Source organism: Mesocricetus auratus, unplaced genomic scaffold (genome assembly GCF_017639785.1).
Source record: "Mesocricetus auratus isolate SY011 unplaced genomic scaffold, BCM_Maur_2.0 Super-Scaffold_100172, whole genome shotgun sequence".
Taxonomy (NCBI): Eukaryota; Metazoa; Chordata; class Mammalia; order Rodentia; family Cricetidae; genus Mesocricetus; species Mesocricetus auratus.
The window spans coordinates 277,932-300,343 of NW_024429253.1; the positions used below are offsets into that span (position 1 = coordinate 277,932).

Genomic DNA, 22,412 nt, shown 5'->3' on the forward strand with positions numbered 1-22,412 from the left:
TCCATATATTTTTTATTTAACTTTTCACGCATGTCACTCTCAGTTCCCTCTCCCTCCCCCCTCCCCCACCTTCCAATCCTCCCAACCCCTCGCCCCCACTGCTTCCCAGGGAGGGCAAGGGCCTCCATGAGGGATTTTCAGGGTCTGTCACATCATTCCGGGAAGGGCCCAGGTTCTTCCTCTTGTGTCCAGGCTGAGAGAGCATCCCTCACGTAGCATGGGTTCCCAGAGTCCTACTGTATGCCAGGAATAAATACTGCTCCACTCTTAAGAGGAAATTCTGAACTATTACCAATGTGTATTTCTTATATAGAGGCGTGATTAGACTACAAGAGGAGGCAGACCCTTGCCCCCCCCCACCTCCCCACCCCCGTTTTGTTTTTCCAGACAGAGTTTTTCTGTGTAACCATCGCTGCCTCTGTCTCCTAAGAAGTGCTGGGATTAAAGGCGTGGACTATCGCCACCCAGCCCTGTTCGACCGCCTTTGACCTTGGCACACACCTGTCTGGCCACCATTCCAAACAGGAACTCATTTAGTGTGACTGAGAATCAGCTCCCGTCCAGTGGTCTCTGCTACTCTGTGCCTGCAGACTAGTGGGGTATCTATCTCTCTGAGCGTTTTTCCCAGGGCACCCTCAACATCCTACTTCCATTGTGACTGACAATCAGCAGGAGACTCAGGGATGGAGAAAGCATCCAAAGAGGTGTTTGTTGTCGTGCCTTTGCATTAATGTGGAAGCATCAGTTTGACGTTACAATGTAGGGGTCTCATATTCTCATGGTGGGGGCCCCTGTGAGAGTCAGTCTCAGTGAGAGAAGCAGCCATTGTCTCTGGTTTCTGACCCAAACCTCATTCCTCCTTCTTTTGGCAGAAGCCCACAATGGGCAGTGTATTCCGACAACACTCTGCTGAAGACAAGGAGGACAAGCCGCCCCCACGGCAGAAGTTCATCCAGTCAGAGATGTCAGAGGCCGTGGAGCGAGCCCGAAAGCGCAGAGAAGAAGAAGAGCGCCGGGCCCGGGAGGAGAGGCTGGCAGCTTGTGCGGCCAAACTCAAGCAGCTGGACCAGAAGTGCAAGCAGGCCCAGAAGGCCAGTGAGGCCCCAAAGCCAGTGGAGAAGGAGGTCCCCCGATCCCCTGGCACTGAGAAGGTCTCCCCACAGGAGAACGGCCCTGTTGTCTGCAAAGGTGAGAGACTTCCCTGTCCCACAGTGGGGAGCTTGAACTTTCTGTGTCCCCTCACTGCCTGAAGTAGAACACCTGTGGATAAAAGCGTACTCTACTGGAAAGCATCAGTCTTTAGAAGTGTTGGTGTGGCTGGCCATGGTGGCACACACTCAGTCCCAGCCCTCGGGAGGCAGAGATAGGATCAGTTGCTCTACATAGAGTTCCCGGACATTTGGATACACTCAGAGACCCTGCGCACACACATGTAGGCCTGGGTTCTGTCTGGTCCCAGGTCGACTTTCTTTTTCCACTCGTGTGTGTGTGTGTGTGTGTGTGTGTGTGTGTGTGTGTGTGTGTGTGTGTGTGTGTGTGAGACAAAGTATTTATATGAAGGTCAGAGAGTTGAACTCAGGTCTCTAGGATTATGCACTAAGTGCCTTTACCTGCTCAGCCATCTTCCCAGCCCCATCTCAATTTTTTAAACTAGTTGGGTAAATATCTTGGCACGGTGGCTCAGGATTGCCCTTAAGCCTGACAGAGCCGTGGCGGAAGGAGACTAGAAAGCTATGAGTTGTTCTCTGGCCGCTGTTACACATGCTATGGCATATGTGTGCATGCACGAATACACAGACACATCCATAAGTTTATTTCAAAATGTGGAACTGAAGACCTAGCTCACACAGAGCATGCCGGTTAATTCCCAACACTCACGTGGTGGTTCACAACTACCTCTAACTCCACATCTAAGTGATCTAATGCTCTCTTCTCACTCCCTGTGTGCCAGACACACACATAATGCATGCAGGCAAAACACTCATACACACGTAAATTAGAATCCCAAAAAGCTGTTTGTATACCTGCCTGCCAGTATGAGGAGGGCCTAAGCCAGGTGCCTTTCTTGAAACTTGTGCATTCCAAGAAGTGATGTTGTCATTAAAGCTGCTATCGCTTCATGTGCTGCTCAGTCAAACATATGATTGAGAACCTGTGACAAAGGAGTGCATTATTTTACAGGAAGTGAAAGGGGGTCTGTCTAAATGTTGGAATACACTTATCTTGCCTGGCAAAAGAAGTGGCTGGTGGGGCTGTGAACAGTGTATGTGATGAACAGCAGGGCTGACATCTTCTCTAGGAAACGCCCTCTGTCAGCTTCCAGGGACTCTTGTGAGGAGATGTGTTCTGGTAGTTTCAGCCCCTGTGGGGTGCTTGGCAGTCTGCAGCACCAGCGCCCTCTGGTGTCAGGGAGGTGCAGTTGTGCTTGTGATGTCAGTGTTTACAGCGTGCGTGGAGACTGTGAACCTAGGGGCAGCAGTACAGGCACACTGCTTGACATGCTGTTCATCAGCCCCTGTTGGCGGGACAAGCTCCTATGAGCTCACTGTGACCTTTCTTTGCCTGACTGTTCTGTAGGCTCCCCAGAATTCCCTGTCCAAGAAGCACCCACCATGTTCTTAGAAGAGACACCTGCAACGTCCCCTGCAGTGGCGCAGAGCAGCAGCAGCAGCAGCAGTAGCAGCAGCGAGGAAGAAGTCAGGGAGACTGGGTCCCCTGCACAGGAGTTCAGCAAGTATCAGAAGTCCCTTCCTCCTCGTTTCCAGCGGCAGCAGCAGCAGCAGCAGCAACAGCAACAGCAGCAGCAGCAGCAGCAGCAGCAGGTAAACGGATGGACATGACCATGGAGCAGGTGCTCTCCCCACTCGCCTCCAGCTTAGAGAGACAGCAGTACTCTTACATGTCATAGCCACCATCACAGATGGCAGAGGTGACACCTAAAGCTTGGAAGATCTGCATTGATAGAGGCTCTGTGCATGCACACTGAGTGACGTGCTCTGGGCTGCATTTGGTGTCATGGGGGGCAGTCTCCACTCAGAGCACTCCTCTGACCCTGTTCAATTATACTGGGGCTTCTGAAGTCTTAGAGTTGCTGGAGAGGAACACCAGCTTTGGATCAAGGATGCCCACCCTCAGGTTAATGCTCTTTGTAAACTAAAAAGAGTGCTGCCTCAGCAGAGCAGAGGGCTTTGGAAGTGATGCCTGTGAGCAGCTCAGCAGTGTTGCCATGCTGGTCTTCTGAGACCTTCAAGATGACTTGCGTTTTTTCTCTGGGATGGTGTGGCTGGAATGGCAGCAGTCCCTATGTCCTGCTGGTCTTCTCTGCCAGAGGTGTCCGTGGTAGTTGTGCTCCATGGAGAGTCATAATTACTGAGATGGGCTGTGGTTCATTGGTAGAGCTTGCCTGGCATGAATGAGATCTCAGGGCAATTTCTATACCCAGCATACAAAAGAAAATATCAGTTGTTCCTAGGAACTGCATTTGATGGCAGCTATGATGATGGGGGGGGTATTTGGAAGTCCAGCAGTTGGGTGTATAATATGTTTATTTGAAACTGTTTTAGAATAGGTGTGCCTTGGAGAAATAAACTTTTCTTTAAGGCTTTTTCAGGTCTTATGAGGATGTACGTGGACAGATGTTGGGCACCATATGTAGGTAGACTTTTCTGTCTTGCCTGCCAGCTTCCAAATAAGCACATGAAGACTTTATTAATTAAAAAAGCTTGACCGATAGCTTAGGCTTGTTCTTAGCTCTTACAACTTAAATCAACTCATTTTTATTAATCCATGTGCTGCCCTGAGGTTTGTTTAGCTCATCTATGAACTTCTCCATGCTGCTCCTCAGACTGCCCGTCTTCTTCCCAGCGATCTCTGTACCCCGGAAACCCTGCCTAGCTATTGGCCAGTCAGCATTTTATTAACAATGAGAGCAACTCATTTTCACTGTGGACAGGATTATTCAAGGACTCGGGAGATGGCTCAGGTTGAGAGCACTGACTGTGTTCTTTCAGAGGCCCTGGGTTCAGTTCCCAGCACCCACATTGCAGCTCACAGCTGTCTGTAACTCCAGTTCCAGGAGACCTGACACCCATAGCAAAACAGCAATCCATGTTAAAGAAAAAGATATAGAGGGATTATTTCACAGCACAGAGCTCATGGAGCAGGAACGTGGCTGAGGGGAACTACCATGAGAGCAGCAAAAGGAGCAGGAAGGGGTGTGGTGGGAGCGCAGAATGGTGCCTGGTCGGGTGTGGTGCTACTTTCCCGAGAGTCTGTGCTATGCTGGGAACTCAGTGAAGAGCATCCTAGTCCAAGGCCCTAGCTTTTCCATGCTCTAGCAAGGGCCCACATAGCCGTGAAGCAGAGTTGGGAGCGTTGTGGAGGAATAGCCAAGAAGGTGAGCTCCAACAGGACCCCATAGGCTGCTGGAAGCCATGTGGGGTCAGATGTCAGGAAGAAAGCAGGGGAACTTGGAGCCACAAATGTGGGATGTATAGTGGTGGCTGTAGACTAGAGAAATGGCCGTGTCTGGTAGGTGAGCAGATCTGATTCTATGACGTGTTCAGTCAAACTGTAACCCTAGTCTGGTGGGGGAGGGGTAACACATGTGCACACACTTCTTGTAGTGACACCAAGATGGCTGTCCGTTCAGCCTGGGGGACCTCAGTTTGGGACATTCTTCATTTTGGCCTTCTGTTAGCCTCCCCCACCATCCCCACATCCCCACTCCCTACCTCCTGCCAGGGCTTCTCTGACTCCCTCTGTAGACCAGGCTGGCATCAGCTCCAAACTCGGAGATCCGCCTGCCTCTGCCTCCTGAGTGCTGGGACTGAAGGCGTGCACCATTACTTCCTGGCGTGTTAGGAGCCTTTCTGTGCCCCTCCTGTGGGGTGGAGGACTGTCCCGTGAGCACTTGCGTGTGCGCCACCCCCATTCCCTACGTGTTTTCTTCCACCAGGAGCAGCTATACAAGATGCAGCACTGGCAGCCCGTGTACCCCCCGCCTTCGCACCCCCAGCGCACCTTTTACCCACACCACCCCCAGATGCTGGGCTTCGACCCACGCTGGATGATGATGCCCTCCTACATGGACCCACGCATCACACCCGCTCGGACACCTGTGGACTTCTACCCCTCGGCCCTGCATCCGTCAGGTGAGCACAGAGCCCAGGTGACTGTAAAATGAGGGCAAGTCACAAGGAGAGCCAGAACCACTGAGTCCAGTCTGGCCTGTGTCCGGTCATTTGGTTGCTCGGGAGTTTTACAAGTTAAAGACAGTTTTGCTCCTGTCAAAAAGTTACTGGGACCTGAGTGTGGGTGGGGACATGTCTGTAATTTCAGCACTTGAGAGGCTAAGACAGGAAGATACTGAGGTTGAGACCAGACTGGGCTATGTATTGAGGAGACTCTGTCTCTACACAATCGAAATTGTTGGCATGAATTATGAGCTTGTGTGTTGTAAGTTGCCTGAATTACACTCAAATCTTAGCCTAGTCATCAACCCTCTTTGCATCCTTGCTTTTGGGTTTTCTCTATTAAAACCAGATTTGGGGTTTCATCAACCCTTTATCTTACTGCTCCACTATTTTCATAATACTGTTGGGTGTCCATTTGTTCATTATTCCTCACTTACATGATCGTTATAGTGTTGTTTCCAGGGTTGCTTTGTTGGGGTCTGATGATGTGACTTCTCAGCAGGTACGTGGTACAGGCTAGACTTTTAGGTGGTCATACTGCAGGCTAGACCGGTCCTAATCCCTCTAGTCATATAGAAGTAGTCCATGAAATTGCACTTGCCAGTTGTGTTGTACAGATACCGGTATCATTGTTTTTTTTTTTTAATCCTCTTGGTAAGTTACTGATGGATATTAAAATAGGTTGCCACAAGGTTTGAAGTTTAACTTAGTGGTAGAACACATCATTCTTTTAGTATTCATAAGGACCTGCATTCAACTCTTAACTCCAAACATGTAAATAAAAAAATATCCCAGTGTGATTGTGGCTTTGTAAAATCCTTGTAAGACACCGGTGTTTGTTGTTTTTGTGAGTTGTTGTTGCTGTTTTTTTTGTCTTGTCACTTTGTAGTCCTGTAGACCAGGCTGGCCTCCAGCTCAGGATTCCACCTGCCTCCGCCTCCGCCTCCGCCTCCCAGGGCTGGGACTGAAGGTGTGGGCCACCACTCCTGCTTTTTTGCTTGTTCTTGAGACTTAATCTCTCACTGTAGCTCAGACTGGCCTGCATTCATGAAGTCCTCTTGGGTCAGCCTCCTATGTGCTAAAATGATGAGCTCGGGCCGCTGTGCCCAGCCAAGTGGCAGTTTCTGCTCCGTGTATCTGGAAGCACATGGGAAGGCGTTGTCCCTCCTTCTGTCAGCGTGTAGAGCCTGATACTTGTTGTCTTTGCTGTCTTTGCTGCTTTGTCTGGACATAATGTAGTCACCCTAGGTGTCTTCACTTTGATACCTTTTGTTCTAGATGTTTACTGTGACTCATCTGGACCCTGCCTTTATTAGTATCTTTTCCTTTGTGGGTGAGAATGCTCAATCGATAGTTTATAGTTTTTAATTGCCAAAGCTGGTTCCTTTAGGTTTATTAGGAAGCCTGGTGTGGTGGTGTTTATCTTTGGTTCCATCACTTGGGGGCAGGTGCAGGCAGGTCTCTGAGTTCCAGGACAGACAGAGCTACATAGTAGGACACTGTCTCAGTTGCTACCCCCACCCCCACTCCATACCCTGCCCCCCCAAAAAAAACAACAAAAAAAAAAAAACAGTTTTTCTCTCTGGACTGGAGAGATGATGGTCCAGCAGTTAAGATGGCTGCTCTTTCAGTTCCCAGTACACACATGGCCACTCATAACTGCCTTAACTCCAACTCCAGGTATCCAGTGCCTTATTCTGACCTCTGTGGGCATCAGGCAAGCATGCATGTACATATATGCATAACATACATACATACATACCATACATATATATATACAGACAGGCAGGCAAAAATAACAAAGTATTTCTCGCTCTCGCTCTCCTCTCCCCCCCCCCCCCTTTGTTTTGGTCCTGTTATATTGTCTCAGTGTCCATCTCCCCTGCTCTCTGTGTTGTGCCAGAACTTCTGATTTGGTGTCCTCCTCCTGCTGGGACTGCAGGTGACCTTTTCTGTATTTTACTTTTCACATGAAGGCACCAGCATTGGAGAAGGCTGGTCTGCTCCCATCAGGAGACACAGAGGAGAGAGAAGGGAACATAAACATGACAATGCCTGAATAGGAAGGAGGGGCCTCCGTATTGCAATCAGGAAGCTGTCTTAGAACTGTCTGCAGCTCTTCTCCTTTGTCGAGTCTAGCTTTTGAAATTTTGGTGACTGTATAGATCTATATAGATACAGACTTTTTATAATTTATTTCTGTTTTGTGTTCATTGGGGTTTTGCCTGCATCTAAGTCAGTGAGAGAGTCAGATACCTTGGAGTTACAGACAGATGTGAGCTTCCATGTTGTTACTGGGAATTGAACCCGGGTCCTCTGGAAGAGCAGTCAATGCTCTTAACTGCTGAGTCCAGCCCCCAGCTATATATTTTTTGGAAATAGGATTTGCTTCCCAAATCATTGTTTTATTTTTCTTTCTCCTCTTCCTTTTTGACATGTATTTCCCTGTTTGGGGAGCGGCATGGGCCCAGCATGTATGTGGAGTCAGGAGTTGTGCTGCCGTGTTGCTTCGGGGATTGAACTCAGGGGGTTGTGTTTGTGTTTGGCAGCGAGCACTTTTATCCCTTCAGCCATTTCACCTGCTCCTACCTTAAAGTGTTTGCTTGTTTTCAAAGACAGGGTCTCCCTATGCAGCCCTGCTTGGCCTGGGCCTAACTGTGTAGACCAGTAGGCCTTAGACTCGCAGATCTGCCTCCTGTGTGCTGGGTGACGTAAGTGCAGCATTGCAGCCAGCAAGTTTTTAGTTCCTTCTTTTATGATTTCAACCACTTAAATATAAAGTTTTAGTGTTCTGGGTTGTTCTACAGAGTACCTAGTTATGATCACATTCCACACATGCTCTGGCCATTTTGGGTTTTACGTTCAGTTTTAAGACCTGGTAAGTATTAGGTCCAGGCCTTTATCGGGCTCAGGGCCATCTTCCCAGAGCCCTTACAACCAGTTTTTGTTAATCCGAGAGATCCTCCGCATCATTCTGGGAGGCAGAGATTTCAATACAGCCCTCCTGACAGCCCTAAGGAAGCAAGTAAGAATGCAATTGTATTCTGAATTCCAGAGCCTGGTTGTTTTTTTTTTTTTTTTTTTTTTTTTTTTGGTTTTTCGAGACAGGGTTTCTCTGTATTGTTTTGGAGGCTGTCCTGGAGCTAGCTCTGTAGACCAGGCTGGCCTCGAACTCACAGAGATCCGCCTGCCTCTGCCTCCCGAGTGCTGGGATTAAAGGCGTGCGCCACCAACGCCCGGCTGTGAGCCTGGTTGTTTTAATCCTTCCCTGGACTAGCCTAAGATGACTGTCCAGGTGGGAGTCCCCTGTACCAAAGGGCACATGCTTTCTGGAGCTGAGCAGTATTCCAGAGGCATTGGAGTCTTGTGAGAAGGTGCCCAACACCAGGCTTACAGCTGGGGAGAAGCTGGGAAGCTTCATGGAACTAAGAAGGTCATCACATTACCTGCATCCTCGTCGACCTGGGCCACTCACTCCACACTCTCCCTCCCCAACAGCCAGAATTCCCAAAATAAAAGGCGTAACGAATTGATGTCCATCTTCCATGGGGATAGGAAGAAGTAAAGCCAAATCTCTGTCTAAATCTTCTGGGAGGGTCTGAGTCAGCTGAGTGCTGGCTGCCTGGTCTTTGTGTGCCGTCTGGGATACGGCTCATCTCCTGTCCACACAGCTATGCAGTGTCATGGTAGACTCACTCTGACCAATCCCAGTGGTTTGACATCTGGCTTCATTACCTTTAAATGGTTTTTTGTTGTTGTTGTTGTTCTTTTGGGTTTTTTTGAGACAGTATTTCTCTATGTAACAGCCCTGGCTGTCCTGGAACTCGCTCTTGTAAACCAGACTAGCCTTTGCCTCCCAGGTGCTGGGATTAAAGGCATGTGCCACCACCGCCTGGCTCAAATGCATCCTTGTTTTAGGAACCAGAATTGGCTCCTAAGAGCCATGCAGGTCAGATGGTGTGCCTGTGTGCCAAAGGGTCCTCTGTCAGAGTAGAGTGAAACTCAAATGCTGGGGGCATAGCTGCCATGACCATGTGGTGCTGGGACAGCTGCCTCTGTTTTGAGGCTGTGTCAGAGGAGAGAGCTTATCCTTTGCCTTCTCCAGGACTGATGAAGCCCATGATGCCCCAAGAGTCCCTCAGTGGGACTGGCTGTCATTCTGAAGATCAGAGCTGTGTGCCCTCACTCCAAGAAAGAAAAGTGACCACCATCGACCCAGCTCCTGTGTGGAGCCCAGAGGGCTACATGGCACTGCAGAGCAAAAGCTACTCACTGGCACCCCCAAAGTCTGCTGATACTCTGGCCATGGGCGCGCATGTCAGGTGAGCGGAGTCCTGCGCTGCGCTACAGGAAGACTGCAGTCCTAGAGGGCCCTAGGAGGAGGCTCCAGCCCTGGGGACACTGCCTGGGGTGGGTGGGGTGCCGTGCAAGCAGGCGTGCTTGAATGCTTGGTGTGAGTGGCTCTTTCTGATGGCCAGGCTGAGGCACAGGAGAAACCCGTAGTCGCCGAATTGTGGGCACAGGGTAAATGGCAGTGGGACAGGCTGGCTCACAGGCAGGCGGATTGAGAGTGGGGTCTGGGATGGCTCCTCCTGTGTGAGTGAAGGAGCTAGCCCTGTCACCCCAGGCCCAGGCTCAGACTCCCAGGCTCCAGCTTGTTCATTGCTCCAGGGGACTGCCAGCTCCTCTCTGTCTCCAGGGTGGTATACTGAGCTGCCACTGTCATCTCCACGCTCACGGACTCCAGGGGCCACCGAGCATCGTGTCTTAAGCTAGAGCAAATGTTTGCTTGTGTTTTCCTTTCTTTTTAAAACACATTTTTTTTCTTTAAAACAAAACAAACAAAACTAAGCCCTGTTCAGCATGGAAACCAGGAACCAAGCTCCAATCACATTGACTGATTTTTCTGGTTCCTTTTCAGGAATGAAAGGTCTTACTCTGCCTCCCCCGGAAGGTCAGGGGGCATAAGTGCCCAGCGCGATCTCTTTGAGGAGAGAGGGGAGGAGTACTTGAGTGCTTTTGACAAGAAGGCCCAAGCAGACTTTGACAGCTGTATCTCTTCTCAAAGAATAGGCCAGGAGCTTTTATTTCCACCCCAGGAAAATGTTCAGGAGGTGGGTGCTCCTGGGGGTCGTACCCCAAACCTCAGGTGTTCCCCATTGGAGCCCGACTTTGTCCCAGCCGAGAAAAAGCCAGAGTATGGCAGTTGGGATGTTGGCCACCAGCCAAAGGCTGCTGACACAGCCAACAGCGTCGAGCTGGAGGCTCCCCGGGAGGAGCCATCCTTCCATGTTCCCTCCTGGGAGAAGGAAGGGAGCCCCAAGAAACAGTCAAACCCAGAGCCCGAGTGGACACCTGAGCCCCGAAGCCAGCACCAAGAGCAGCCAGGCAGGACGCGGAGGTCGGGCCCCATCAAGAAACCCGTCCTCAAGGCCCTGAAGATAGAAGAGAAGGAGAAGGCACTGGACAGGGGCAGGCAAGGCCTGGGAGAGGAGAGCTCACAGCCGGCCATAGACAAAGAGCCCATGTGCAGGGCAGAAGAGGATGAGGATGAAGAAAATAACCCTGCTCTGGCCAATGCCTCCTCCTCTGCCCTGGAGGACAAGGCTGCTGCCCGGACAGGGTATGGCCATGAGACCAGCAAGCTGGATGAAGATGCAAAGTCTGATAAGACCTGGGAGAGCAGGCCCTCAAAGGAGGCCAATGACATTCCTCCAACCAAGAGAAATAACTGGATCTTCATTGATGAGGAGCAGGCCTTTGGGGGCCGGGGCCAGGCCCGCAGCCGTGGTCGTGGTTTCAGAGAGTTCACCTTCCGAGGCGGCCGGCCTGCAGGCAGCAACACAAATGGTCTGTGTGGCACAGGTGTCCTTGGGACTCGCAGCATATACAGTAGTGGCCAGCGCAGTGGCCGAGGCAGGGCCCTTCGTGACTTCCCGCTGCCAGAAGACTGCCCCAGAGCCAAGCCTAGGCGCCGCATTGCCAGTGAGACCCACAGTGAGGGCTCTGAGTATGAGGAGTTGCCCAAGAGACGGCGTCAGCGGGGCTCAGAGCCTGGCCACGAGGGCATGCTCCTGGAAAGGGACGAGGGTGCCTTGAGAAAGGACTCTTGGCGCTCCAACAGGACTTACACAGAGGACCAGGGTGGCCTAGACGCCCGTAGCCGGGGAGCCCGGGCCTGCGGGAGAGCCCTCCCACCTCGCCTAAGCAACTGCAGCTATGGCCGCAGGTCCTTTGTTGCCAAAGAGTCTCCCCACTGGCAGAGCAGGAGCCCAGGCAACTCCTGGCAGGAGTATGGCCCCTCTGACCCGTGTGACCCTCGGCGAACCACTGACAGAGACTATATCCCAGAATCCTACCGACACACTGACACATTTGGCAGCAGGGTCTTTGAGGACAGCCGCATGGAGGACAAGAGGTCGTCCTTTTTCCAAGATGACCATGGGGCAGATTCTGAAAATGCAGAGAACAGGCCCTTCCGTCGGAGGCGGCCCCCACGCCAAGACAAACCCCCTCGCTTCCGGCGCCTCCGTCAAGAGCGGGAGTCCCTGGGCCTGTGGGGACCTGAGGAGGAGTCCCACCTGCTGGCAAGTCAGTGGCCAGGCCGGCCCAAACTCTGTCCTGGGGACAAGAGTGGTCCTGGAGGTCACAGATCCCCGGAGCTCTCCTACCAGAATTCTTCTGATCATGCCAACGAAGAGTGGGAGACTGCCTCTGAGAGCAGCGACTTCAGCGAGCGTAGGGAACGGCGAGAAGGCCTTGCAGCTGAGCCTGAAGCACAAGGGGATGGTGGCCTGTCAGGGGCCAGTTTGGGTGAGAAGAAGGAGCTGGCCAAGCGGAGCTTCTCCAGCCAGAGGCCCCTGGCTGACAGACAGAGCCGCAAGCTGGAGCCGGGAGGGTTTGGGGAGAAGCCTGTTAGGCCAGGTGGGGTTGAGACTTCCCCCCACTGCGAGAGCAAGCAGAGTGGGACGCCTCTGAAAGTCAAAAGGTAACACGCCAGCACCATCTCGGGTCCTTTGTCGTTGTCCTGTTCGCAGCAGCACCAAGTCCATGCATGCACGCCCTGCCAAGCCAGGCGGCCCTGGCCGCTGTGTGTGAACGTCTCCATCACTCGCTCCTGCATTGCTTGTCTGCTTCTCCATGGTGTGTCATTGTTGATGTTGTTGTGGCTTGATCAACTAAACCCAAAGTTCCCCATACCCTGTTTCCCAGAGGCCTCCTTGTGACTGCTGTTCAACCCCATGTCCCTAGAGTCCGGCCTCCGAATGTCTTCTCAGCCCTACAGTGATGACTGTTGCCTGTGTGTGGTGCCTGTGAGCTCTGGCCAGTCTCCCTGCTTGTTCCTGCTTGGAGCTGGCCCAAGACATCACTTGCCTTGTGGTTATGTGGAGATAGCTCTTGCCCTTGGTGGTCCTGCCTCCCTCTTGCTGCCTGGGCAGGGCTGGAGCCACCAGGAAAAGAGCAGAACAGGCCGCTTGCAGCCCATGAGCCTGGTTCTGTTGGATTGGAGGGTTTTGGGTAGACAGTCTGTTGTGTATTGTCCTATTGCCACAGGCTTGCTTGAGGATGGGCTTGCTGTCCAGTCAGTGCCTCGGGTTGAGGTTTCAGGGGTAGCAGAGGTTTTACCCCTCCTGTCCTTAGAATTCAGGCTTCAAAACTTGAGTATACATACCCTGAAGAAGTTCACTCAGGAAAGTGTGTGTTCTTTCAAGTGTTTGTGTGACCATACTCCAGCCCCCAAAAGGCATCATGAATGTCCTCAAGAGGCCTGCGGCCAAGAAAGGCTGGTGGCCCTGTCCTGGGTTCATTCACCCAGCCTCTTCTCCCCACTGCCGCCCGAAGGCAGCATGTGGTGGGGGGATGGAGTGTTGGGAAGGGGTGTTGACTGCCTTCCCCTTGATCAGGTAGAGCCCTGCCGCACAGAACTGACCCAGCACACAGCATGTGCTGTCAGCAGGCCCTCTCGACCCTTGACAGCTCAGCCAAAGGAACTGGAGCTAGATAGCTGCTGTGTCTGTGTGGGCCTTGTGCATTCGGGGATTTTCTCACCCTCTTTCCTAGCCTTTGAACGACGGTGGATTCATGAGATTCCCCTTTCTCTGCAGGTCTCCAGATGAGGCCTTGCCCGGAGGCCTTGGCTGCAGCAATGGAAGCCACTCATCCTATGCCTTGGAGCGGACCACTCACGCCAGCTCTGACAGTCCTGAAACCACCAGTAAGAAAGCAGAGAAGGAGGCTGCCTTGGCTGCCCAGAGGGCTGGTGAGCAGCAGGAAGAGGCCCGGAAGCAGTTTGACCTGGGCTACGGAAGTGAGTCAGGGATAGACTCTGGGGCTTGTTTGGAGTGAGGGCTGTTCAAAGCAACTCAGACTCCTGTCTTACAATGCATCCAGCGTGCTGAGCCCGTGACATCTTGTGGCTTCCCAGATTGAAGGGGGATGCCCAAAGCTTCAGGGTGCTCTCGTGTGTCCAAGGCCACATGAATATCCACGAAACAGAACTGGGATTATGGGTGTGCATCTCTAAAGGCAGTTTTCCCCAATGTGGTGCTCCCTGAGCACCTCTGGGTTGTGCTGGCAATGTCTCCCGTTACATGGGCATGAGAAGGGTGGGTACCATGTCCAGGTTTCCATAGGCACTGGTGAGCCAGGCATGTGCTGGATACAGGTACTTGTTACGTGACTCTTGCATTGTTCTTTCTGTGATTTTGGTTCAGATGCCATCATTGATAACTGTGGATCCAGCCCTGGGGAAGAGAGTGAAGTGGGCTCCATGGTGGGCGAAGGCTTCATTGAAGTCCTGACCAAGAAGCAGCGCCGCCTGCTGGAGGAGGAGAGAAGAAAGAAGGAACAGGCTGCTCAGGTGAGGCCATGGGCCAGAGGGCAGCCCTGGGTGGACGAAGGAAGGGAGAATATCCGTCAGCATGCATTGTCTCTCACTGCCTGTCACTACTGTTCTGAAACAGACAGGAGAAAATGGAGTCACGGTGAGGCACCTGTCAGTTTCTAACAACCAAAATGTGACCAGCCAGGTCTGAAGTCTGCCCCAGCATTCCTCTGTCTTCCGCTTTCCCTAATGCTCCAGCCTGGCCCAGAGACTTCCTGTTCCTGCTCCAGTCTGGCTGTCCTAGCAATGCACTGAGTCTGAGGTTTTGAAGACAAGTGTCAGGCATCTCAGGCTAATTTAGGTGGTGGCCAAGGTGCTTCCCAGGGGAATTTGTCACCTGTCATGTCATGAGAGACTACATTGACCTCTATCCTGTAGGTACCTGTCAAAGGTCGAGGCCTTTCATCACGTATTCCTCCTCGCTTTGCTAAGAAGCAGAGCAGCCTCTGTCTGGAGCAAGGCGACGTGGCTGTGCCCGGCAGCAGCCTTGGCACGGAGATCTGGGAGAGCGGCAGCCAAGGTGAGGTGGGTGCCCGGCTCAGAAGAGCAGGGCTCTTCCCTGAGAGTCACACCTTTGAGCCCGGAATATGAGGGAATCATCACCTTTATCTTGGGCCCCACAGAGCCCGTGTTGAGCAGCATCTGAACTGAATCTTGGAGGCAGTCGCTGGGGTGGCACATCCCTGGCTCCAGTACAGTACACTAGTAGAGCTGGTAGTGCCCCTGGCACCTTGGAGGAGGCATCATATTTCCTTTCCTAGTGGAAGAATGACGAATGGCCAGGATGGTTAGGGAATGCCCTTCCCCAATAGAAAGAAAACTCTTATGACCCTCGCTCATGTTTTCTGTGGAAAGGCAAATTTCAGACCCAAGTAAGTGTACCTTCCTTCTTGAAAAATTTATTTTCTTAATGTTGTTTTTTTTTAATGTCCCACACAAAGCTGTGCTTCTAAGCTCACTTTCCAGCGCAAACCCATTCCCGTTGATCAGGTTGTTCTTAAAGGCCTCTCTCATGTGGTACCTGTGCAGCAGTGAGCCTGCAAGATTGTACAGTTGCCTGGAAGATTTTCTGTGGCTTGCACAGGCCCTAGGAAAGCCCACTCTACAGAGTGATGGCTGACCCCAGGCCAGGGCAAATGCCACAGTGGGTGACTCATGTTCCCAAAAGTCTGCTTTTCCCTAATTTCACTCATCCTTATATTCCTGGTGAAAATCTTGGTTGTAGTATGTCGCAAACACCACCGTGTGATGTTCTACCCTGGTAGAAGGACCAACGATGGTGGGGTGTGGCTCAGTGGCCGTACAGCACGCTGCACGCGTATCACCAGCATGAATGCGCAACCAGTTACCAAATACCCACAGCCAAGTTGTCATGGCAGCAAACACCAGACTGAAGAGGGCCGTCTTCTGAGACGTCAAGGATTCTGTAGTGTCAGTTGTTCAGACCAGGCCTCCGTGTGTGACTTTAGAGCGCATACCATGCATGTACATTTTCTGGGCTCAGCCTCTGGGGCTTTGGTTGGATTCTGGGAAAGGTCTGTGAGCTTACTGAATTGCGCTGTGCCTGCCTGGACCTTTCCAAGACTTAGAGAAGCTGCCCACTCGCAGCTTCACTGCAGGGAGTGTCCACACAGGACTGATGGAGAGTCGAAGTACTACAGAGTAAGTGTTGCTGGGTGTGGGGGTGCACACCTTTAATCTTAGCGCTCAGGAGGCAGAGACAGCTACACAAGACCCTGTCTAAAAAATAATTACCTCTCTCCATGACCCCCTCTCCCCCAAAAAGAATGAAAAGTATGAAGTCGATTCAAATTCCTAGCAAGTTTGGGTTTTTTTGCTTCTGTTTGTTTAAATCTGGAGATGCTGGTATTGAGGGAAGCTCTCATAGCAGTGCCTGGGTCAGATTCAGTCACAAAGATCTGTCTGTGGCAGTGCGTGCAAGCAGAGCTCCTTGGGGCGGTTCCATGAACTTGTCCTTTCAGTTGGTGTCCACTCCGATGGAAAGGAACTCACAAGCTCATGTCTTCCAGGCTGCCTGTCTCTCTTCAATGCCCTGACTCTGTCCCTCTTCCTTGGCAGCTCTCCCTGTGCAGGGTGCAGCCAGTGACTCATGGAGGAAAGCTGTCACTGCCTTCAGCAGTACTGAGCCTGGCCACTCAGAGGTGAGTACCGCCGCCACCCGCATGCCCTGGTGCTACAGTGCATTCGCTGGTACTTGGGTCTGTACACGGTGCCCTGCCGTGCTCTCTGGCTTTTGTCTGGTGCCTGCATAAGCAGAGAGACAAGGGAGAGGCCACTGGAAGGAGAGGCATCTTGTTGAGCAGGCCTTGGCTGGCATCTGTATCCTTAGAGTAAATTCAGCATGGCAGCATTGTCTTAGGCCCGCACAGGCTCTGGTGGTCATGAGCTTGAGTAGGATTGGTGTGTTCAGGACTGGAGTTAGGAGTGGAGGTTGTGTTTGGGGAGTAAAGCCGGGGCCGCACACGGCTTACCTCCTGGATGATTGTGTGTTGCAGTTTGGAGACGGGGCTCTAACCCATTTTGTGCTCTTCACAGCAGGGTTTTAAAAGCAGCCAGGGAGATAGTGGCGTTGACTTAAGTGCTGAGTCTCGGGAGTCATCCGCAACCTCCTCACAGCGAAGTTCCCCATATGGAACTCTCAAGCCAGACGAGATGAGTGGGCCTGGCCTGGTGGAACCCAAGGCTGACAGCCACAAGGACCAAGCTCAGAAGCAGTCTGAGCACAAGGTAACCTGGAAGTCCCCACATGGTGGCCAGGGCCTGGGCAGAAGGGGCCTTTCTTTGTCTTCCTTGATGCCAACGGCACCTGGAAACGTGTTTGCAACCTCTCTGCTTTCCCACCAAGGACTCAGATCAAAGCCCTGGACAGAACAAGGAGCACAGACCGGGACCCATCGGCAACGAGCGCTCTCTAAAAAACAGAAAGGGCTCAGAGGGGGCCGAGCGGCTGCAAGGGGCTGGCGTCCCACCTGTTAACGGGGTGGAGATTCGTGTGGATTCCGTGCTGCCTGTGCCACCCATTGAGTTTGGAGTTAATCCAAAAGTGAGTTTCCCCCCTTTACTCTTCTTCCTTTCCTGTACTTAGGTGGGCACTTAGGATTGTCTCCTAGAGGAAAAAACGAAGCTAGAAGCTGAACATTATTTTGGGAAGAGTGTTGTTATGGAATAGGCAGATGTTACGGGATTGCTTTACAGATGACCATTCTGGCATCAGTTGGGCTCAGAGTCCAGCCAAAGTAGGGAGAGACAAGTCAGGTGACTTCCTTTCTTGTCCGTGGTTATCTCTCGCTCATAGCTCTGGTGACTGTTACATAGTGGACATTCTCATTGATGTGGGCCCAGTGATGGGTGAGCTGGTGGTGCTCAGACACTGTGCCCTTCTCTTCCAGGACTCTGATTTCAGCCTGCCACCTGGTTCTGTTTCTGGTCCTGTAGGGAACCCAGTGGCCAAGCTTCAGGATGTCTTGGCTAGTAATGTAAGTCAGCGTGTCCGCCTCCCGCTCTGCCTGGCACATGCCAGCAGCTCCGTTGCTAGCCATTCCTAGGTCTTTGGCCCTTTGGCTAGAGGTGCGATTAGTCCTCTGAAGGTCTGGGTTATTTGGCTTGCTTTAGCTCCAGTCTCCATGTTGTGCCAGCTGTGGTGCAGGCTGCTCTCCCTAGGGAGAGAACCCAGGGCAAGCACTCTAACGCCGAGTCTCACACTCCCATCTCCAGTTGGGCTTCAAAGTGTGTGAAGGCCATTAGCGAGGTCTCCTCACTCTGGGAATCTTGAGTGAGGGTCCAGTCACTGCATTTCCCACCTGTGTTAGGAGGGCCCAGAAGCTGAGTGACAGCCACCACTTTTACTCTCTGGACCTGGCCATCTCCCTAGCCACGCATGAGGTTCCTGCCGAAGCAGGTGTTTGTCTCTTGGCAGCTAGTCCTTTTTTGTGTCGCGAGGACATGGCTGTGTGGAGAGCTAGTGGAGTGTGGCTGTGCAGGTGCTTCTGTCATGGAACCTGATCTAGGCAGCCTGCTGTAGATGAGGCTGGTCACGGGGTGTGTTTGGATGAGTCTGTCCCACGTCCCTGAGCCCGCGTGTGTGCATGACTTTCTCTCTGTCATCTCCAGGCAGGACTGACACAGAGTATTCCCATCCTTCGTCGGGATCATCACATCCAGAGAGCCATCGGCCTGTCTCCCATGTCTTTCCCTACTGCAGACCTCACACTGAAGGTAAAGCAGGCCTGAGCTGGGCTAGGGTCCTCACCAGCACCTCAGCTTGTGATGAGGTGCAGAGGGAACCCTCCTGCACCCTGGCTTAGATTGCTGCTCTCCCCGTTTGTCCCCAGTAGTAATTTGCATCCCTCCTCCCTCTTGCTTCCAAAGATGGAGTCTGCACGCAAGGCTTGGGAAAACTCCCCCAGTTTGCCGGAGCAGAGCTCTCCAGGAGGTGCAGGCTCGGGCATCCAGCCTCCATCCTCTGTGGGTGCCTCCAACGGGGTCAACTACAGCTCCTTTGGTGGAGTGTCCATGCCACCCATGCCTGTGGCTTCTGTAGCGCCTTCTGCTTCGATGCCAGGTATCACATCCCCTGAGCCAGGCTCAGGAGCCTTCTCCATTCACTGTGGAGAGAAGCTGGATTAGCAGCTCTGTGTTGTCACGTACAGAGCGACACTTGTGTCTAAGCAGGTGGTTACAGCTTCCCACATGCTATGGGCACTGTAACTCTTGCTCTGATGTGGGAAGCAGGATTGTAGTGCCATAGGGAGGCACTTGGAATTGCCAGAGAAGAGTGGGTGAAGATACAGCTCTAGTCAGTGCCAGCTCCCTGGTGAACCACTCACGTATCCCATAAAACTGGCCTGTGGTGCTGTGCCCCAGGTGGTTGCACCCATGACACGAGGGCTCGCTCGCACCCTCCATTGCTGGTACCTGTTTTGACTCTTCCTGTCATTACGCTTGTTGTTGGGGATTTTGAGGTCCCGGCTGCCAAGGTCTCGGTGATGCAGTTCCAATAGATCCTTCTGACCCTCCACTGTGGACTCAAAGCAGGGAGATGAAGAGGACAGAGACTGAGAGACCAAAGCAACTCTCTTCCATAGTAAATAGCCCTCCCAAAGGCCCGGCAGCTAGTGAGTGGTGAAGTCGTTGGGTGCTCTGCTCCTGCGCGTGTCTGGGTTTCCTGAGGTGTATGCTGCAGCAGAGAACCACCAAGCCACTACTCACACGAGTGTTAGGCCCACTGATTCCCCTGGGAAACATGGCCATGTGCAATGGGGAGACTTGATCCTTTTCTTCCTTGTTTACTTTCTGTTTCCAGGCAACCATCTCCCACCTCTGTACCTGGATGGCCATGTATTTGCAAGTCAGCCCCGACTGGTTCCTCAAACGATACCTCAGCAGCAGAGTTACCAGCAGGTGAGGGTAGGGAGCCAGGTGGCCAGAGGTGAGAAGCAGCATGGCGGTCACTTTGCATTTCTTTGCTGGTGGTCTTGCCCTGCCCATGTGAAACCCAGGACTGGCAAACCATAGCACCCAGAGAGTGTATGTAGAAAGAGTCCATGAAAGATAAAGAGGCATGGAGTAGACGCCCCAGATACTGCTGATTCCTTCTCATAGCCCTCGCTTCTCCTAGCTGGGGGCCAGCTGCATTGGGGTTGCATTGGTAATAGGGTCCTGGAAGACCTGAGTCTCTGGACACAGACTCATTAGAGAGTTTTAGAAACAGGCCGGATGTTGTTGGCTTTGCACAAGATTGGCATTCTGTCTGTGCTGGGGACTGGTCTGTTTGGAGCCTCCTTCTGAAGGCTGGTGCCGCCCCCCTGCACACCTTGGCAGTGGTCCTTCCGACCCAGAGGAGGGGGTGCCCTCTGCTCTCAACATGTTGTTGTGCTTAGTTTTCTAAGATTTTATCCACCTAAATGAACTTCGTGTCCCTTTTAGTCTTTAAAGGTTGTTTTTATTTTATGAGTCTGGGTGTTTTGCTTGCATGTATGTCTATGCACTATGTGCATGTACTGCCCACAGAGCCTCCGGACCTGAGCTTACAGCCATGTGGATGCTGAGAACTGAACCCAGGTCCTCAACAAGAACGAAGTGCTTTTAACCATGAGCCATCTTTCTAGCCCTTAGAGTTTTTGAGTCTTACTCTCTAGTCCAGGCTGACCCATAACTCCCTATTTAGCCCTGGCTGACCTGGAATTTAGAGAGGTCTTCTAGCTTCAGCCACGGACTGATATTACAAATGTGAACACCACACTCAGCTGGCATGCACCCTAAAAGGACGCTCCAAATCTGCCTCCACTGATGTGCACGATGGGACTCCTTATACCGTGCACCAGTGTTGGGGTACACCATGCCTCGTTCTTGCTGCTGGTCTTTTGCAGTGGGAAGCCAGATCAGATGTGTTGGGACATGCCCTTGCTAACCTGGGCCAGGACCACGTGGGGTGGGGAGGCATGTTGGGGCCAATGCAGTCATCACCTGGCTCCTGTTTGCAGGCTGCCACTGCCCAGCAGATCCCGATCTCCCTCCACACATCTCTGCAGGCCCAGGCACAGCTTGGTCTGAGGGGTGGGCTCCCCGTCTCCCAGTCCCAAGAGATCTTCAGCTCCCTGCAGCCTTTCAGGTGAGAGAGACTTCCATGCTGCCTGCAGATGGTCTCCACTCCTCTCCAGTCCGCTACTACTGTGGAGTCCTTTCCTTCTGCCTGGTCATGGTCCTCTTCCTGTGTCCTTCCCTCTACCCAGAGCCAAATCCTGACCCCCACACTCCGACTGCTCACCCCCACACCCGTCTCCCTAGCTCTCTTTTAGTATACATGATGGCCTCAGCCTTGAACATCATTGAGTGTTCCTGGGCCTGCCACAGCTGGGTACGTTCATAGTCTGCAGTTCAGAAATGTCAGGCTCACCCAGACATTTCTGAGTCATTCTCTGGGGAAGCAGGGATCTCTTAGCACGTCCTCAGTCTGTGTTGAAGATGGTTGTGTACTGATCCTGACCTCCATCTGGCTTTTGCAGGTCTCAGGTGTACATGCACCCCAGCCTGTCACCGCCCAGCCCTATGATCCTCTCCGGGGGCACGGCCTTGAAACCCCCATACTCAGCGTTTCCCGGCATACAGCCCTTGGAGATGGTGAAGCCACAGTCTGGCTCACCCTACCAGCCCATGAGTGGAAACCAGGCTCTGGTCTACGAGGGCCAGCTCGGCCAGGCTGCCGGGCTGGGCACCTCCCAGATGCTGGATTCCCAGCTTCCACAGGTCAGTGTGGTCTCTTGCACGAGCCCGCCTTCCTCTACCGTCCGCTGCCTCCTGTCTGTGCTGGTGCTCACCCACTGTCCCCGCCGCTCTCCTTTCCTCGAGATGTTTGGAGGCTATGGGAGTGCACACGGGGCAGGCGCTCCTCCCTCCCTTCTTCCCCACTTAGGCCTGAGCCATAGACTGCGGCCCCGCCCTCTCCACGTGTTGGAGCTTCCCAGTGCCAAGTCTGTCATCACACCCTTCCTTCCTCAACCTCGAGCCCTGCGTGGCAGCTGAGTGGGCCCTTCCTCTTTTGGGCTCCTGGCTTACCCTCTTCCTCCATCTTGACGCCCTGGACCGTGGCTATAGTATGAGAGTCACACACGGTTACGCTCTGCTTTTCTAACTGATAGCTCCCGGTTGTCCAACTCCAAGTACTTCAGCCCCTCCCTCCCTGGGGAGTAGCCCATCAGAGCCATGCACTCTCTGTCTCCTGTCAGCCGTCCAGCCCACAGCCCCCTCTTGCTTCTTCTCCCATGCCACTCCCTCCCCCATTCACCAGAGAAACGTGGTGATGGCCACACCTCCCTGTCCTAGGAAGTTCCTCTCAGCCTGCAGGCCACCCTGTCCGTCCAGTCCACATTGTCCTCCATCCTGCTCCTCCTACCCCTCCCTCCTCTGGTTCTTCAGCTGCTCCTGTCACCTCTGCCTGTAGGAAAGACTCAGTGTTTGTTCACACACGTGCGTGCACATGCACGCACGCACGCCTGTCCTCACTGCCCTGTGCCATGCTAGCCTGTGCAGTGAGTGAGCACAGCATCCCGGCTGTCCTGGAAGGGCAAGAACCAGGCCTGCTCTGCCCGGGCATTGCTCTTGCCCAGCCGTGTCTGGCCCTGTTGCACTTTGCTCTGAGGCCCTGGTGCCACCACAAGTCTCCGTGATGCGGTTCCAATAGATCCTTCTGACCCTCCACTGTGGACTCAAAGCAGGGAGATGAAGAGGACAGAGACTGAGAGACCAACGTGGCCCAGCCCTCCCCTTCTTGTTCTGGATTTGTGTCGTGATCGCTTGGGCTCTGTGGGTGCTGC

General features: G+C 52.9%; 1 protein-coding gene and 2 non-coding genes across 11 annotated transcripts in view; all 3 read left to right on the forward strand.

Moving 5' to 3' along the window:
- The window catches only part of Prrc2b (proline rich coiled-coil 2B), a 79,657-nt gene that overhangs the window by 48,734 nt on the left and 8,511 nt on the right, over positions 1–22,412 (forward strand). For 3 of the 9 annotated variants that reach the window (XM_040736903.1, XM_040736909.1, XM_040736906.1), the window contains exons 12-29: positions 873–1,188; positions 2,578–2,822; positions 4,958–5,153; positions 9,301–9,517; positions 10,117–12,183; positions 13,301–13,503; positions 13,910–14,055; positions 14,159–14,179; positions 14,458–14,599; positions 16,159–16,241; positions 16,636–16,827; positions 16,946–17,143; positions 17,490–17,576; positions 18,211–18,315; positions 18,469–18,661; positions 19,403–19,500; positions 20,583–20,710; positions 21,105–21,345. In XM_040736903.1, coding sequence (XP_040592837.1) covers positions 873–1,188; positions 2,578–2,822; positions 4,958–5,153; positions 9,301–9,517; positions 10,117–12,183; positions 13,301–13,503; positions 13,910–14,055; positions 14,159–14,179; positions 14,458–14,599; positions 16,159–16,241; positions 16,636–16,827; positions 16,946–17,143; positions 17,490–17,576; positions 18,211–18,315; positions 18,469–18,661; positions 19,403–19,500; positions 20,583–20,710; positions 21,105–21,345 — 4,878 coding nt within the window. The remainder of the gene's footprint in view (positions 1–872; positions 1,189–2,577; positions 2,823–4,957; positions 5,154–9,300; positions 9,518–10,116; positions 12,184–13,300; positions 13,504–13,909; positions 14,056–14,158; positions 14,180–14,457; positions 14,600–16,158; positions 16,242–16,635; positions 16,828–16,945; positions 17,144–17,489; positions 17,577–18,210; positions 18,316–18,468; positions 18,662–19,402; positions 19,501–20,582; positions 20,711–21,104; positions 21,346–22,412) is intronic. The other 6 variants (XM_040736908.1, XM_040736910.1, XM_040736904.1 and 3 more) reach the window with 5 other exon arrangements.
- On the forward strand, positions 19,078–19,162 carry LOC121136464. Its single transcript, XR_005873524.1, has one exon. It is a non-coding gene; the product is annotated as a small nucleolar RNA SNORD62 (small nucleolar RNA).
- Positions 22,257–22,341, forward strand: LOC121136465. The gene has a single exon (XR_005873525.1). It is a non-coding gene; the product is annotated as a small nucleolar RNA SNORD62 (small nucleolar RNA).